Source organism: Lottia gigantea (genome assembly GCF_000327385.1).
Source record: "Lottia gigantea unplaced genomic scaffold LOTGIsca_36, whole genome shotgun sequence".
NCBI classification, from domain to species: domain Eukaryota; kingdom Metazoa; phylum Mollusca; class Gastropoda; family Lottiidae; genus Lottia; species Lottia gigantea.
In genome coordinates this window covers 933,375-952,416 of record NW_008709220.1, presented here as the reverse complement: position 1 = coordinate 952,416, position 19,042 = coordinate 933,375, and the positions used below count along the sequence as shown (strand labels likewise).

The window sequence follows — 19,042 nt, the reverse complement described above, 5'->3', positions numbered from 1 at the left end:
AACAAACTTTCCCCTATACCTTGACTTCAATAGACGCTATTCTTGTATCACAGAAGTAAATGCAGTGATAAGCGAATACAGTCAATCAGAGAGCTTGACACAAAGTCTGTGAACAATAAGCCATAATGTTTACAGTATTCTGTCGAGGGCTCTGATAGGCTGTAATTGCTGGCATGCAATCCAATTAAACTGCTGCATTCCATGATACAAGAAAGATGGCTATTGAAGTCAAGGTATAAGATGAAGTTTGTAATAGTCTGACATTGTGAAGATAAGATCTGTTGGACAGATCAACATGAAGTATTTTATTTTTAATTATTTGGTTCTAGCCATATCCAGATCAGGATGTTAGGATTTTATGTGAAAGAGGTGGGGTGGGTGTTCGAGATATAGTAGGGATAGGGTTGTGTAATATTATTTATAAAGCAAGGCCAGTTTTTGTCAATGTACTTAGAAATAATATTACTACCTGTGATAGTTTGAAGTAAGAATTTGTCGCCAAAAAGTCATGTGATATTGGAGTCACATGACTTTATTTAGGTTATTCTATTTATATCTCAATTCTACAAGAGTAGTAGAGGTAACAAGTGAGTTTAATATATTCTTGTTGATTTCTGAATTTCTTTATTTGCACCTTTCCACTTTCTGCTTTAATTTGATCATATACATCACATCACTATCACAAATACCAAATTAAAAAAGGGATTGTTAAGCAATTTTTTATGCGTTTCAGGTACACTGGCAGCCTCAATTAGCACCATTCCACTAAAACTAAGGAACTAAGGCCATATAAAATAAATAATCTGTTTTACAAGCCCAAAAATGCCTAATTGTTGCCTTAATATTAAATGTAGATTAATTTTGTGGTAATAAATAATAAATGCTTTCTCTTGCTCCGATTTATTCCAGTTGAAAATCTAAAAAAGCGCTTATAAATGATAAATAATAAATTGGCCCTCTCACCCCGACTATTTATTTTGTATAACCTAAGGCAAATGAAGTGAATGATTTTTTACAGTTATTTACTATTGCTTTTTTCTTTAATTACTTGAACTACAGACATTAGACAGTAAATTGGAAAGGTGCAGATAGAAACTGTAAATGGCCTCGATACACAACTCTTTTAAATTCTAGTTGTCAAAATATACATTTGATTTACATAGTGATATTTGTAGCATAAAGTGTTGATCTTACACCAGTCAGAATCACATTCTATGTTATTTAAATTTGACAGAAAACTCTCAATGTGTTAAATAAAAGGTGCTGAAATGATTTTTAAAAATGTTCTTAATAAATATTAGTAGAACAATTGACATTAAAGATGGGTTCCCTTATTTTCATTTATGAAAATGAAAATGCTAATACTTATATGAATAGAAAGTAGAGGTGTTCTTATGACTTGGAAAAATACCAGTTTGTCTCAAATGTCCATAATTATCATGCAAAGAGAGAATTACCAACAGAATTCTAATCAATGACTGATCAAGAAAGGTTAAAAAGTCTTTTTTTTATTCATCCAGACTGTACATACATGAACGACTATGATTGATTAAAACTCTTAATTATATGCAATAAGAACATAATGATATGATTAAGAATACATTTTAATTCATTAGAAACACCAATTAATCAGTTTGCTAAATTTGACACTGAAAAATAAGGAAACCCATCTTTAAGTGGTTCTCTAGGTCTTCATCAGTAAAGAACTAAATTATATAAAATGTTATAAATGTTGAACATATTTAAATATTTTCTTATATTTTTATTACTCTATAATTATATTATTTTAATAAATTATTATCAAATTGATTTGAGTTTTTAAAATGCTCCCTCGACTGTTTCTTATTCTTATGGCTTAATCTTGGTTGTGCCACAGTTAGTGCAAGAAGAAAACCGAACTGACCTGGTGTTTTTCGTCCCATATTTCTGCATTTGATTCAGTTAATGAAAACAGACAGGACAAGTGCAATGAGGGAAATTTTGCTAGAGCTGTGGCATCATACTACTCTGTGCAACTGAGTTTGTCAAATTAGTACCCAGACAGGGTATGCTTATTCTTCTAGACACCTGATACCACTTTCCATTATGAAATACTTACTAATTTATGATTGATATACTTCCTCATGTGAAAAGGTCATTAGCTGCTACCAATTTATGTTGTTTGGATTTTGGGTTTAGTTTTGTAGTTTGGATTGTTAGTACTGGGTTTCTCAAGTAAATAAGCTGAAGTGCCTCTTTTAATGTTTGTGAATTGCTAAAGTGCAACGGACCTTAGCGAAAATCCTGCTGACAAGGCCCCCCTCACCCCCTGCGTGCTGCCAGTTGAGAATCCCTGTGTTACTGTTAGTACTTGGTTTATTTATGCAACAGATTTTAAGATTGTATTGTATCTTGGAGTCAAGATTGTATCTAGTTGAGAAGAATTAATTGTAGTCTTATCCCAGGTAAATTAACTGTTTATCCCACAAAATTTATTTGTGGTCTTTCTATTCATGATACAGTTAACTGTAGTCTGAGTCTATTTCAAATTTATTTGTAGTCTGTTTTAATCGATGAAAAATTTAACTGTAGTCAGAGTCGAAGGGAAGTAATTCATCTTTTGTAGTCTATGGGAAAATTAACTGTAGTCATAGTTAGAACTCGCTGAGTCTTGTGCAAGAGAAGTAATCAGTATACGACACTGGAAGTAGTTGAGAGAATTAACTGTAGTCATAAAATTCAAGGGAAGTAATTTGTTTGTTTACATGATGAAAGTTCAATAAAAGGTCAGCGTCCTTGAAAACTGAAGTGCTGGCACATCGTATACATTTGTGAGCTGAACTTGGACAATTTTACAGTTTAGACTCAGGAAGTTTTAGATTAGAACAATACGAGGTTTGTCTTCTGCTTCAAGTAATGTTCGATTGTATGCATGTCATATTTTAGATACTTGCTGCAGTTCAATTATTAGGCCTGTATTCAGCATTATATATCGAAGTACATTATGTAGTCCGAAATATCTGCCTCTGATATCTATTTTGACAGTAAGTCAAATAAATGAATATGTCGAAAATACCAGCATCTTCGGAGCAGTGGAAAATCTCCATCAAACAGGGACTGTCACTGCACCTGCTGACAACTGTCAAAATAGATATAAGAGCAAATATAGGGGCAGATGTTTCGGCCTATAGGCTACATTATTTTTTAATTAATTAGCAGACCAATGTCTAATGATTTCTCTTCACTGAAACTGTGATATTTGAATCGAATTCTTTTTTATATTTTGAAAGAATTGTTTTGAGTCTTGCTTTTGGTTAAGATCTGACAATAATCTGACACAAAAATTTCAATCATTTCTTGAATCTCAATCTGATCATATTAATTGTAATTGGAGATAAAATAGCCAGATCCACATGTTGGAGCTATTTTCTTCAATTCTAATTCATTACTGAATAATTATAATAAATAGCATTTCAGTTCTTTACCACTTCTTCTTAGATTCATTACATACCTTCAAAAACAATATTACAGTAGCCTAAGTCTACTGATGAAATTAGTTAAAAAAAATTCCTTTTTCTGAGACTATGTTGCGATTGATAAAATGAATGGTGAATCTGTCTCTTTATATCCTTGAGATTGTATCTTTAAGCATTATTCAATATTCAGTTACCTGTTTAAAAACTTGATACAGTGACATTGGCCTAATTCAACATAGAACATGCTGGGGATTATGGCTACAAGTTAATATATACCAAGGCCAGCAAATGTTGTCAGTACAAATTGTGTAGATGGATCTCTAGTTAGAGATTTTGACTTTGGCAATTTACAATTTGGTTTAGTTAGTTCATAATATATACAGTGGATAAATACAAGTTTTCGATTTTGACAAGTACATTTTGGCTTTCTCTTTATAATTGCAGAGCAAGTGATCCAGTGACTATAAAATCAATATGGATGCTGTAGCTAACAGAATGGAGAGGTTAACTGATGTAGCCTCTGCTAAAAAACAGAAAGTAAGTATAGTTGAGCACGGCTTCTTTTCAGCGCATCTAAAACTATAACATATCTCTACCGTGTTTCACTGAAGCTGCTAGAAATATGTCATAGTTTCTCAACTTTTTCCCTGATCACCATTTACTGGATAGCTCACTCTTTCTTCATGGATTCAGAGAAAATTTCCTAGCTTACTTGTAGAAAAAGCCCTTTTTTCTGGGACGATTTTGGTTCCCTTTTAATAACTTGTAATATCAGAGAATTTGATCAGATATTAACCTCACTAATGAAACTATATTTTACTAGAATGGTATTTGTGATGGTGACATCATTATCTGGCTTGAAAACCATTTTTTGAGTCATGTAAATCTTGATTCTCTTTGGCTATGATAAACTTTCAACATGGTTTTAATTATTTTTGGGCCTTGGATTAGACTAACTTTGATCATAGTTTCACCATTATTTTTATACACCTACATGAAATCTTGAAACTGCATTCAATTTTTAGATCATAAACACACTTACATATATTTCATTCTGTTACCGTACTCCTAAATAGCTGCCAGTGGGCGTATATTACCTTGCCTGGCTAGCTATCTTTAATTATTTTTATATACGCCCACATGAAATCTAACTTGAAACTGCATTCAAATTTGAGATCATAAACACTTACAGATGTGATTCTTGCCGGATTTTGACAAAACTTGGTGATATTTTTCAGAATCACCCCAAAAAGTTCAAAAGTGTATAGGTGAAATATTTCATTCTGTTACTGTACTCCTAAATAGCTGCCAGTGGGCGTATAGTACCTTGACTGGCTAGCTATCTTTAATTATTTTTGTTTGTAGTTTGAAGAAATACTCAAGCCACTATATCTAGGAGAAGACAAGATAAAACGTTTGATGGATGTAATGGAAGAACAGATGAAACTGGCCACCAGCAAGGACGAGAACACCAGAAAAAAATCTGATATTTTAATGGCAGTAACTCATGTACGATGTCTATTACAGGGTGGTGGTGAGTTGAGTTGTTCTGAAATTTTTTTGTCCAGTTTCCAATGCTCCAATATTTCCATAAACAATAGTTTTACTGAAAGTTCAAAGTAATGTCATTGGATTGCTCTATAAATGTTGTATTGAGCACTATTTTAACAGTGGTATTTCTATATCACTCTTCAATTGATGTATTGAGTACTATTTTAACAGTGGTATTTCTATATTGCTCTACAATTGATGTATTGAACTCTATTTTAACAGTGGTATTTCTATATTGCTCTACAATTGATGTATTGGACACTATTTTAACAGTGGTATTTCTATATCGCTCTACAATTGATGTATTGAGCACTATTTTAACAGTGGTATTTCTATATTGCTCTACAATTGATGTATTGGACACTATTTTAACAGTGGTATTTCTATATCACTCTATAATTGATGTATTAAGCACTATTTTAACAGTAAAAATATTTTATTAGTGTAAATACTTAGATATGTATAAATAAAGACATCAGAGAAAATGTAGATGAATTTTAAGGCAACTAAAAGAAATAGTTGAATGTTAAAGATGGATTTCCTTATATGTTAGTGTCAAATTAAGCAAGCTATTTGCTATATTCCATAGTTAGACAGAAAGCCTCAGAAAACTTATCATTTCTGACCTAAGTCTGATTGACCTTTGTGCAAATAAATTTATAAATCTCACCTTATGTTTATTGAATATTAAAATGCTGTCTGTATTATAGAAAATGGTGACTATCTAGGATTAGATCTCGGTGGAACTAATTTCCGAGTTGTTCGAGTCCAATTAAAAGATGGCATGGCATCCACTACAACTAAATATTATACATTAACAGAACAAGTTTTATCAGGGCCCTGTGCTGGGGTGAGTTGAGCTTGATTAATTTAAGGTTACAGAGCTTCATTGAATCTGACCCTTAATCGGACAAGCTAATTTTATGACCGTATATTTGTCATAATTATGGTGTTTCTTAATATAAGATTACACAGTTGGGAAAAATTCTTATCATCCTGCAAGATTTTTTTTGTAGAATGGGACAGTGGTTTGAATGGGCCAGTTTCATTGAATGAAGAAGAATGACCCCCATTGTGCAATGAAATAAATTTGCTAGGATAAGAGATTTAATCCTGAATGACCAGAATGTCAGATATCCTCGTTATGTATACATTTAGAATTGTTATGAAATAGTTAACTCTTATTTTCTAGGTGTTTGATTTTATAGCTGAAAGTATCAAAGACTTTTTACAACAAGAAAATCTCATCAATTCAGATTCCAAAATACCTTTAGGTAGGTCAAAGGTTAGATTGATTTATAAGGATCCTGTTTTATGCCTGAGCCAAACTTCATAGCATTGATTTTTCCAAAATTCTCGATATCTGTTTACATCTTGGTCGAATGAGAGAAAAGATGACTACTTCAAGGTCACCTACATAATAACATAATGAATAGTTTGGCGTAATGAAGTATATGATGTAATGTTTTAATTCTCTAACAAACTGTTCGAAAATCTATCCTTGGCATTCTTTTTATGTCACGGGGTGCAATGGATAATAGAGTTAGAAGCTTGCCTGTTGATTTTATGTTAATTTTCTTAATCACATACTGCATGGCCTTGCCCATCTTCATTAGCCTAATTAAGTGCAGACAAATAGGATGATGTTAAGTGATCCTTTTCATTTCTTCTGTTTCTAAAGACATTTATTATGATAATAATATTAATAGATATCTTATTTATAGGTTTCACATTTTCCTTCCCGTCTACCCAGCTAGCGTTAAACAGTGCTATATTACTGACCTGGACTAAAAGTTTTAAATGTCCTGATGGTGTAGGATCTGATTCTGTACAACTTTTAGAACAGGCTATCGCTAGGAAAGCTCCAGTAAGTCAATCATGCTTTATTACAATCTGCCCAAGAAACTTAGGTTTTAAAAGCCAAATAATAAAATACGCTAAAATAAGTAAATATGTTAAATTTAAGGATTTTTATAGCATAATATTGACAAAAATTCTACCAAATTGACTAGTTTCATTTTGTAGTATGAAAATCTGCAATCATTTAATCTAACTATACTTATTTAAGTACATTTAGGTAGGGGCGGTAAGGCAGTTGGCTTTTAAAACCCACTCAAGACCCTTCTATTTCCAGTCACATGATAACAGGGGCAAGCAACTCTGCATTGCCTGACTATAAGGAATGTAACTCTTACTAAGCTAGAACTATTCCAGACCACAATATGCTAGTAATAATCCTGTTGGTTTTATAATGTATATTATGTAATATGTTACAGGGTTTACCAGTAGATATTGTAGCTGTAATGAGTGACACAACCAGTACTCTGATGGCAGGCAATTATCTTGATAAAAAATGTCGTATTGGAGTCATTCTCGGTAAGCTTTTTTATTCTCTTATTCAATACGATTGTCCAGGGTCCTTTTCTCCACAACTTGACTAAAATAAAACAGGATTTTCAAAATGGATTTAACTAATCTAACTTAATTTTCAGGAACTGGGTCGAATGCTGCATTTGTAGAACATTTAGAAAATATAGAGAAATATGGTGGTGATTTTAAGGAACCAAAACAGGTAGTGTTTCAGTCTTTACCTGGGACTTTGGAGTCACGGTGGCTCAGTGAGTTAGACGCTTGCTCACTAACCTGAAGGTCCAAGGTTCAATCCCAGCATAGGTCAAGATAATACTTTTGGATTTTTCAACCCAGTTTCCCCCTGTCAGTGATGCAGGTAAAAGGAGCAGACATGGAAAAAGCCTCTAGTCGTTCAGATGGGGCAATAAACCAAGGCTACAGGCTGTGCAAGCTAATGCAGCCGTCCTGGCAAAATTTCCCTCATTGCACCCTGCATGGCTTTGCCTGTCTTCATTAGCCCACATGGTGCAGGACGTAAAACTCCTTTCATTTCATTTCATTTTTATCTTGGGTCTTATTCACGATAACTTAAAGAGGTTTTCTAGCTTGTTTTTATTGATATGATGTCACTACAACACAAGTTGTTTACAAGGGTCTTTGTGCTAGGGTCATAAATTGCTTAGTTTCAGAAAATTGCAAAACTAACAGACTTTTGACTGAAAATTGGATTTATGTCTTTTATGTTATCATTGTAAATCAAAATACCAAATTACCATAAGTGGGTGTAGACCTGTAAGCCTCTGCAAGTCAGTCACTGTTTACCTTTTGAAGTTGCCGTCATGATTTTCACCTGATCACAAGGTGGAAGAGCAGCTGGAAAGAAGTCGATTTTTGTGAATTATCTGACTAAGCAGCTTGAATTACAGCCAAGCTGATCACAGTAATCACGCTTACTGGTGTAGTTGAAAGTTGAACTAGTCCCTAATAACCAGTTTCAACTGTATAATAGGTATTGGTAAACGTAGAATGGGGATGTATGGGAGATTCTGGTTGTTTAGATTTTTATAAAACAGAATTCGAGAAAGAAATAGATCAACATTCCAACCATGTTAATTCTTTTACGTAAGTTTTTAACTTGAAACTTGAATTAAAACTTAACCTAAAATGTAACTTAAAACTTTACTTAACATAACATTAACAGAACATAACTTACAACTTAATTTACAACAGTGTAGGTTATTATTCCAAATCACTTTGTATTTGCGTATATAAAGGATTTTGGTAAATGGATTTTTTCCCAATTTCTTGGGTTCCCTATATTCGCAATTATACAGTTATAGCTTTCTGAAATGATTGTTATTCTGATATTTATATTCTGATATTTTTTATATTCAGATATTTATATTCAGATATTTATAATCTGATATTTATATATTCTGATATTTTTTATATTCAGATATTTATATTCAGATATTTATATTCTGATATTTATATTCTGATATTTATATTCAGATATTTATATTCAGATATTTATATTCTGATATTTATATTCTGATATTTATATTCTGATATTTTTTATATTCTGATATTTTTTATATTCAGATATTTATATTCAGATATTTATATTCTGATATTTATATTCTGATATTTTTATTCTGATATTTATATTCTGATATTTATATATTCTGATATTTTTTATATTCAGATATTTATATTCAGATATTTATATCCTGATATTTATATATTCAGATATTTATATATTCAGATATTTATGTTCTGATATTAATATTCTGATATTTAAGGTTTGAGAAGTCATTCGCTGGTATGTATTTAGGAGAATTTGTACGTCTTGTGTTAGTAAAACTGACCAATGAGGGAGTGTTATTTAATGGCCATGTGACTGAAGAATTGGCCACCAGGTGGAAATTTACGTCTGGGTTTGTGACGAAGATTGACAGGTGAGGTTAATGATTATGAATGTTCGGAGTAAAACAGTAATAAATACAGTAATCTGATTGGATAGTAAAACTAAATTTAAAATTAATTTAAGCCAATCAGATTTCTTATTTTCCAAATTCCACATTTGGGAGCAATTCTACCCTTCTTTCTAAGATGATTTAGAAATGAGGACCAGTTACGAATAATATGATAATATTTTTAACTTCCAGTGATAAAGATAAAGAAACAACCAACACCAGAAATATCCTAGAGAAATTGAACCTATCCACAGCTAGTGATGAAGATATTGCTATAGTTCGTGAAGTCTGTGATTTTGTTGTACAAAGAGCTTCCTACATCGTGGCAGCAGGTAGGCCTACTTGTGGCTTTATTTAAGAAAATCACAAAGTGTTTCCTTTAGTTTCATTTCTAACGGACATTATTCGTACAATTATTAAAAATTTCATATATGTCAAATGTATAGGACAGCATCAATTTGAAGATGTCAGACGTCAGTGGTTTTTGCAATTTAACTAAAATTAGGTGCTTTATGACGTTACTATCACAAATATATATCAATAATAGCAGCTTTTAAATCATTACCAAGGAACTACAGATATCTGACAGCAAATCAGAATGCTGTAAATAACCCTAATGTACTTGTATGGCTGTATGACTTTTTACTTCTCAACTACAAGTTTTTTATTTTAACTGTTAGATTTTAAAACTGATGGCACAAAGGTTTTTATCTTCAACAATTTTATTGTAGATTATAGAACAATTTGATGTTTAAAACTTGATACGACAGGTCTATTAGAAGTAACTCTGTTATAATTCTTTGGAGCATTTTTTTTCTTGTGACCTTGGCCAATACTTAAGGGGTATAAAAAAACTTCTTCAGTCTAGAATATACAGAACAAGTAGATATATTTTAACAAGATGTATTTTTGAATTACAGCTTTAGCGGTATTGATAAGACATGTCAATCTACCTGAGGTTACCGTGGCAATAGATGGATCACTGTACGAACATCATCCTAAATTTCATAATTACATGATGGAGTTAATTTCACAGCTCAACTTACATACACAGGTAAGCAAAGTATATAGAGCTGAATGAGTGGGTGGAGGTGCTTGATCTTTCAGGTTGATCTACAATAGGTTGTGAGATGGAGTGGGGGAATTTCTTACATATAGACTTAAATACATATGTAGACTTACAGTTAGCTGCTAACAGTATGAATCCTGTATGAATAGACCAATCAAGGGACCGAACCAAACGATCTCTTTATAAAGGTGGTATCTTAGAAGAGAATTGGATCAGAATAGGCACCCCATCAAGAACATCTGATGCCTCTGAGCACCTTTTCAATATTTTGACATTTTTCCATATTAGGAAGGAAAACTTAAACTGGCCATGAATTATCCTCCACTTACTGGTTGGAAACTTCCCGAGCCAAATTCTGAACAAATCTCCACCTTTACAATGGATGATCTCTTTGTTTCAGGTTAAGTTAATCCTAGCTAAAGATGGTAGTGGTCAAGGTGCAGCTTTTGCAGCCGTCGCAGCATTACGACAAATAGAGGAAAACATAGTCTCAGCTTAGTCACAGACATCCAGTGCCTTATCACTCATAGCTTCTTTCATCCAGTATTTTAAGTTTTCATAACTATTTAACTAGGTTATCATGGTCTTAGGAATATTTTACTTTATTTTCAATACAGAGATGCAGTAGCTCAGTGATTTAACGCTTGCTTGCTAAATTGGAGGTCCAGAGTTTAATTCCTGCAGAGGTTGAATACATATATTTCTCATTTGCTTAATGGAATCTAGTTGTTTTGAAGGAAATTAAACTAAGACACTGTGTGCTACAGGCTGTGCACATTGAAGACCCCTCATCAGGTTGGAATCGCTAAATCCAATGTCAAGTTTTTTTTGTATATCTACATGTGCAATTTTTTAATTAATTTTAAGATAAATTCATATAAAATTAGAGGGCTTTATGACTTTAACAAGGTATTGACAATTCATTTATAGAAATCTTATTGTAAATTTTGTGTTTTTAACTATATGTTTACTATGGGGATATTATTCTATTCAGTGTTAATAATATATATATTGAAGATAATAATATGTTTCACAACTACCGGTATATTCAAATAATATTTTCATATTCTCATACAGAAATTCCCATGCCCAAATGGTTTCCGCAAAAGTGATGAGGTATTATGATCAGTTTTATTTTAAATTACAAGAGCAATAGCTTGGCCTATAAGTTTCCCCCAAAAGCCTTCATATAGGCCTACAAAACCTCTTTTAAAATCCCTTTATCGGGTTGAGAATGGTGTAAATAGAAGCCACAAGTGTCTCTTATACACATACAAAGACTAGAAAATCTCTGTTGAATTCAGTTTAACAATGCCACTGTAAGTAAGATCAATGAAGGTTTAAGCATTTTAAATGCTATTTTATTTAGCTTTTTGGACATTAAACAGTGTATTTTGAAGTTATTTTTTTTAAGTAACTGGACCTTATATCCCTATATATTAGGACAAATTGACTTTCGAATTCATTATACTTTATTTCATACATTTATAAGGTTTCACCCCATGATCTATACCCCAAATATTGTCCCTGTTGATCACTTTATGACCAGACTCGCAACCAGGAATAAATTGCATGGTGCTGGTGCTAAGATATTGTACTCGACGAGGCTGTCTATGACCCATATTCAAGTGCTGGGCATTTCCAATTATTCACTCTTACATAATTAGCGTCGGTCAACATTATTACATTATGTGAAGCCATAGGGGCCTACATAACAGTTGCTAAACAAACTGGAGGTAATTTAAGAAAAAGAAAAATGTGATGTGGTCCGATTCATAATTAAATTTTGTGAATTATCTTCCCTTTATTACTGCTTCCGGTAAAAACAATCTTGTACGTTTTAAGAAAATTTACCTTTTTTGACCAATTTTAGTGAACACTGGCAGGTAGGTTTGTTGGTTTTTAGAAAATCACAGTGCCATTATTTATCCGGCAGTTACTTACTTTCAATTTTGTATTGAGGATTTCAAATTTCAATGTCTGAAGTATTAATTCGCCAACTGATCGTTCCATGTTGAGTTATTATTGCCCTCTGCTTCTCTCTGGCTCGGCATTTTTGCTATTTCCCGAACATTTCCAAGTCACTAAAATTCCTGAAGAGACAGAACCAAGGGCACTGTTGCTCTCTACACTCTAGACGTCACATACTTTCTGGGTTTTTTCCCTCGTAGCATGTAAAAAGCATCCTGACATAGATAGAGATAAAACCTTCAGATTTTTCCACCCGGTTTCCCCTGTCAGAGATGCAACTAAGAGGGGATGACAAAAGAAAAAGCGTCTAGTCGTTCGGATGGGACAATAAACCGAGGCCCTGTGTGCTACAGGCTGTGCACGTTAAAGATCCCTCGACAGTTGCAAATCAAAAAAGAGCAGGCTAATGCCGCTGTCCTTGCAAAATTTATCTCATTGTACACTGCATGGCATTGCATTGCATTTAATGTCTCTTATAGATCATTCAATTATTCTAGAAGATCACCAAAAACCTAGATAATGTCTGAAAGAAAAGTTTTAAATGTAAGTAGATTTGGAAATAATAAATCATTTTAAGATACATTCATTTGCAAATAGATTGAAAATAATTTAACAAGCAATTAAATAAGTGCTGAATTTTGTCTTCGTGTTCACAAAACATTGTGTTGGACCATCAATAAAGTTGAATAAAAAGCAAATTTTCTATATTGATAGTATTAGAACGCCCTACACCTTACCTTGTTTTAAACTTTCAATTATATCAAAAGATAAAATTCCTGAAAAGGAGAGGTAATGAAGGGTTGATGGATGTAAAATATAGGACTGGTAAATTATGTTTTACTTGCATTGGGCTTGTAAGCTTACTGAAGGACACAAAATTATTTTAAAAAGTTTGATGGAAAAAGATGAAAAAAAAGTTTTATGAGATGACTTTGTAGGTTTCAAAAGCAGCAATTTATTTGGTTAATGAAGGATTTGACATTTTGTCTAACCATTTAATTTCATTGTTTTCAGAAATACTATCCACCAACATTTGACCCGTCTAAAATCCCTAAGGTTAAGGGGCCGAAGAATAGAACATTTTCCATTCGTGTCATGGCACCCTTCAATATGAGGTTGGTTTAATCAATCATTTTTCACTTTCTGTTGGAAGATTATTACAAGGATTTTTTTATATACTTGCTTCATTTTTGACATGCTGAGATGCTAATTCCTTGCTCTTTTGAGTCTGTACATGAAAAATAAATAAATATTATAATATTGACCAAATTTCAACTCAGATTTGAGAAGTTGTTGAATATTCATTTCAAAGTTGTTGATCAATGACCATTCTAGATATAAGTCTCCTTCACAATGACATGATTCTATATGAAGATGTTTCTATTATAAAATTTATATTCCAGATGTAATACATGCGGTGTGTATATCTATAAAGGTAAAAAATTCAACTCCCGTAAAGAAAATGTGGATGATGAGTTTTACTATGGTCTTCGTATCTTCAGGTTTTATATTAAATGTCCATGTTGTGTGGCTGAAATAGCTTTCAAGGTAAGTATTAGTGTGCAGCGGAATTAACAAGTTACAATTCATGGTAGGCACTGGCACAGGGTTAAAGTAATGTTTATAACAATTGTGATGTTAATTTTCAATGAACTTAATCAAACTATTATAGATGGTATAGTTTTATTGTGTTCATATGAGTTAGAATGAGTAGAATATCTATTTGTGATTAGGATATCAATATTTAAAAAAAAAGCATGATCCTTGCAGGATTTTGCCAAAACTTGGTAATATTGCAAAGAGATATTCAAATATGATATTAAATATTCCCTCAAAACAGAGCCTGTACAATTTTAAATTTGACAAGAATTCATGTTAAACAGATAGCTTAAATTGACTTCTATCCTAGGCTAGTTAAGCAAGTACTTACACAACCACATCCGTTGAAATATCTGTTATTATTGATATTTACTGTATTATTTCAGACTAATTTAAAAGATACAGACTATACTCTAGAAGCAGGTGCTACCAGATTATTTGAGGCAGAAAAACTGGCTAAGAAAATGGCAGAAGAAGAACAGAAAGCAAAGGAAGAGGAAGATTTGAATCCCATGAAGGTCAGTACTGAGTTTTGTACCTTTTCCCTAACTCAATATTACAAGTACAGTGTTCAAAACAGACAGTTATTTTGATGATAATCACTTTGCACATTTGTCAGTAAAAAGGAATTTGTTGAATTGAAACACACTTTCCTCCCAGAAATTTGTCCATTGTAAAAACAAATTTTAAAATGATAATGTGTGCTCGTGTTTATAGTTTTATCAACGCAAAGTCATATTTGATAAGTAAATTTGCTTAAAATTAATTGTTGAAATTTGATTTGCTGAGTGCTGACAAATATATGAAGACAATGCGCTTCCTTCTTTGAAATGATAATGAGGATGGCATCACAAAAAGCCATGCAAATGTTTCAGGGAATATTCTCTGGACTATGTCATTAAGACCATTTATAATTGCAGGTATTAGAGAACAGAACTAAAGCCAGTAGAAATGAAATAGAACAGTTAGATACACTGGAAGAACTACGAGAACTTAATACACGGAATGCAGCCGTAGACCATCAACATATGATACAACTACATTCAGCATTTGAAGAAAATCTCAAACGTTTACAAGATGAAGAAGATGAACAAATGGTTCAGTAAGTTACTTTTAATCTACCTAACTAAATGGCAGTGGAATTAGTCAATCAGTATTGAATCTTATTTCTCTTATTAAAAAATCTTTTTGATGTTATTTGATGGAAGAGTGCCTCAGTATGTTTATGTTCTCTTCTGCATAGCCATTAGTATTCCTGCCGATAGGTTGCAGTGGAATGGTGCTGTCATGTTGGATTCTTATCTGCTGGGGAATTAGGGGCTGTTCCTCTTAAACTTGTGATCTATAATGCTCCTTTACCGGTAGGTTTGATCATGACCTCCATAACTATGGGTCCTGTTAGTTATTTAAAGGAGACATTGTTATTGATTTTCATTTGCTTTATTATTTTGTATAAGCTTGATCACTGCAAAACTGGAAAGTGTTAAGGGTGTTTGTGTCCATGTTCTTTGTTGCTACTTGTATCTTCTCATTAAGATTATTGTTGTTAATGTGTAAACCTGTGAATTTTTCAAAATAAATTTCGAATTTTCAAGGGAAGTAACTTGTGTTTATGATATTTTCCAGATCGTTATTTGGTTCGAAGGATGGTATGAGTGTGAAGAGACTGGTAGATTCTGACAGTGATGACGGCAATGACACAGAGATTGTAACATCGTTAGACAGCAATAAACGATTAAAAACTGATAAACCAACAGATATATTATCAGAGGTGGGTCACTAAGCACAAATTGATTTTACCAAAAAACCAAATTATTGTTATAATTGAGACTAGTGAAATCTTGTAGAGATGTTGTATTTAAGAAATAAAGTGATTGTAATCCATAAAAACTGATACCGTGGGTTACTACTTGAAACTTCGTATAACGATATATGACACGAAATTACTTTCGAGAAAAATGCAAACAACTAATTGTACGCATATTTTGTTAAAATCTTTATTATTATTTTTTTTACTGCTATACGTGGTTTTCATTCTTTGAAAATATAAACCTTGTATAACAATTTGAGTTCTCTGGCAGATTGAACCAAAAACTCGTATAATAATACAGTATAAGAAGCTATGAATACAAGGTTTTAATCACAAGATCCACGCTTTTACAAGCTTTTGAACGGTACCAAAAAGTCAAAATGACCAAATATGGCATCTACAAGGTTTCAAGCGGTCACCCACAATATTCTATTTGTGTTGATTAGTAAATGCCCACTAAATAGTATATCGTTATTATAGTGTCAAGCACAAATATTTGTGCAGATCTGGATCCCATACATCAATATTAGTAGTCCACTTTATTTGTAGGTAGAATGACTAGCAATTGACACTAAACAATCTATAAGCTTATTTATTCTGTTCATTACCATATAGAATAAACTTGACTGCTCATATTTTTTTTTAAATTGGGTCCAGATGTTAGAAAATATCTTGTCTTGACTATAGATATGTGTTTGGTGTTGTATGGGCTGTCTTGCGGCATTGAGTAACACCCACCAAAATACTTAACATAAGTGCAGGTTAATCTCAATCAAGTTTGTAGAGCTTTTAGCTAGTCAATTGAGGAATGAACCTTCGGGTTGTCTTGTTCATCAGTGAAATCAAAATATCTGTGAAGATAATAAAATTCCTTCCATGAAATGTTTTTACTGTTAATACAGTATTGTATTTAATATGTTAAAAATATTAGCTGAAAATAAGATCTTCGTTTTATCAACTTTCTATGTTTGTCAATAACATTTTATCACTAAAAAAAACAAATAGATGATTGTTGATGGATTTATTTTAGACTTCTATTTGTTTTTTATACGCCCACATCTCTCTATATTATCGTCAACGCACTGCCCTGTCGGTCGGTTTTGAGTTTTAGAGTTTTTGATGGAATCAAATGAAATTCGGTATGTGTATACATATTCATAAAATGAAGATCAAGTTCGAATTTGAGCTATTTTCGACCGTTAGAAGCAGAGTTATTGCCCTTGCCCCAAAATCTTGAATATGCTATTACTCTCTTAGTTTTCTACTGATTTTGATGAAACTTAAAATGGATGTTATTGGACCTAAATCGAAAGGTTTGAGAAAGTTTAGTTTACTTCTGATTAAATTTAAGGCTTTTTCAAGATTTTGGTCTCTTACGTCAGTTTTAAGGAGTTATCGCCCTTTAACCTCTATACAGTAAGTGCTTCTATCAACATCAATTGCTCGTAAACACTCCGTCTGTCCACCCGTCAACATTTGCTTGTAAACGCTCTAAAAGCTAGAGTTTTTGATGGAATCAAATGAAATTCAGTATGTGTATACATATTCATAAAAAAAAGATCAAGTTCGAATTTGAACTATTTTCGACCGTTAGAAGCAGAGTTATTGCCCTTGCCCCAAAATCTTGAATATGCTATTACTCTCTTAGTTTTCAACTGATTTTGATGAAACTTAAAATGGATGTTATTGGACCTAAATCGAAAGGTTTAAGAAAGTTTAGTTTACTTCTGATTAAATTTAAGGCTTTTTCAAGATTTAGGCCTCTCACGTCAGTTTTGAGTAGTTATCGCCCTTTAACCTCTATACAGTTAGTGCTTCTATCAACATCAATTGCTCGTAAACACTCTGTCCGTCCGTCCAACCGTCCGCCCTTGCCCCAAAATCTTTAATATTTACCAACCGCATGCCGCGGTGGGCGTATATGGCTGTGATCCACTATCTTTTTTTTTTTTTATGAAAATATTCATTTTTTTACCTTCCATTTCAGAAAACAGTAGAAAAAGAACCCAAAAAATTGGAATCTTGGCAAAAAAGTGTGGGTACGTTATCTGGTGTTGGAAAATCCAAGAAAAGTTTAGCAGGACTGATAGTCAAGAAGAAACCGAAAGTTGAAACAGAGACATCATCAAATTATGTGATAAATTCAAATAGTGACAGCAAATCAAATATTAAATCTTCAAATTCTAATAGCCAATCAGAGACTGGAAAACAAACTAGCCCATCAGGAACTGGAAAACAGACTAGCCAATCAGAGACATTGAAAAATTCCAGCCAATCAGTGACTCTATCAAGTACTAGTAGTGGCCAATCGAAGCCTGGAATGAATGCTTTAGGAATGCTGGGAGGTTATTCTGATTCTGAATCGGATTCGAATTGATTCTGTTGTGCCTTATATCTTAATCTTGGACATTTATTTACCCATTAGTTAACAATGACTTTTGAGGCCCCTTCACAAATGTATAATTGCATTTTTTTAATAAAAATCTCAGCTTTATTTTGTGACTTAACTTCACTGTCCTTATTTGTCGTCGTCATGAATATATTACATGACTTGAGGTTGATGTATTCATCTCCTTTCAGGCTGCCTCGAGTGATGTCTCTGACTAAACGAAGGAATGGATTACGAGTAGTCTAAGGAATGGATTACGAGTAGTCTAAGGGATGGATTACGAGTAGTCTAAGGAATGGATTACGAGTAGTCTAAGGGATGGATTACGAGTAGTCTAAGGAATGGATTACGAGTAGTCTAAGGGATGGATTACGAGTAGTCTAAGGGATGGATTACGAGTAGTCTAAGGAATGGATTACGAGTAGTCTAAGGGATGGATTACGAGTAGTCTAAGGGATGGATTACGAGTAGTCTAAGGGATGGATTACGAGTAGTCTAAAGAATGGATTACGAGTAGTCTAAGGAATGGATTACGAGTAGTCTAAGGAATGGATTACGAGTAGTCTAAGGAATGGATTACGAGTAGTCTAAGGAATGGATTACGAGTAGTCTAAGGGATGGATTACGAGTAGTCTAAGGGATAGATTACGAGTAGTCTAAGGAATGGATTACGAGTAGTCTAAGGGATGGATTACGAGTAGTCTAAGGAATGGATTACGAGTAGTCTAAGGGATGGATTACGAGTAGTCTAAGGAATGGATTACGAGTAGTCTAAGGGATGGATTACGAGTAGTCTAAGGAATGGATTACGAGTAGTCTAAGGAATGGATTACGAGTAGTCTAAGGGATGGGAAATCAGAAAATATTTTA

At 32.8% G+C, this 19,042-nt stretch overlaps 2 protein-coding genes across 2 annotated transcripts; both read left to right on the top strand.

The window, feature by feature from the left end:
- The first annotated feature begins 2,770 nt into the window (after nt 1-2,770).
- On the top strand, nt 2,771-11,800 carry LOTGIDRAFT_233221 (hypothetical protein). The gene is made up of 14 exons (XM_009058853.1): nt 2,771-2,874; nt 3,900-3,992; nt 4,821-4,989; nt 5,717-5,856; nt 6,199-6,280; nt 6,731-6,873; nt 7,283-7,382; nt 7,499-7,578; nt 8,368-8,480; nt 9,161-9,316; nt 9,527-9,666; nt 10,255-10,388; nt 10,804-11,083; nt 11,118-11,800. The coding sequence occupies exons 2-13, from the start codon at nt 3,930-3,932 to the stop codon at nt 10,900-10,902; spliced, it is 1,419 nt and encodes a 472-aa protein (XP_009057101.1). The 5' UTR covers nt 2,771-2,874; nt 3,900-3,929; the 3' UTR covers nt 10,903-11,083; nt 11,118-11,800.
- A 1,093-nt stretch (nt 11,801-12,893) lies between these two features.
- On the top strand, nt 12,894-17,884 carry LOTGIDRAFT_65091 (hypothetical protein; the record flags this gene model as incomplete). Its single annotated transcript, XM_009058793.1, has 7 exons — nt 12,894-12,917; nt 13,389-13,489; nt 13,778-13,922; nt 14,360-14,491; nt 14,894-15,075; nt 15,600-15,748; nt 17,781-17,884. Coding segments are annotated over 7 exons (837 nt in total), but the record flags the coding sequence as incomplete, so codon positions are not given.
- Nucleotides 17,885-19,042: the final 1,158 nt, after the last annotated feature.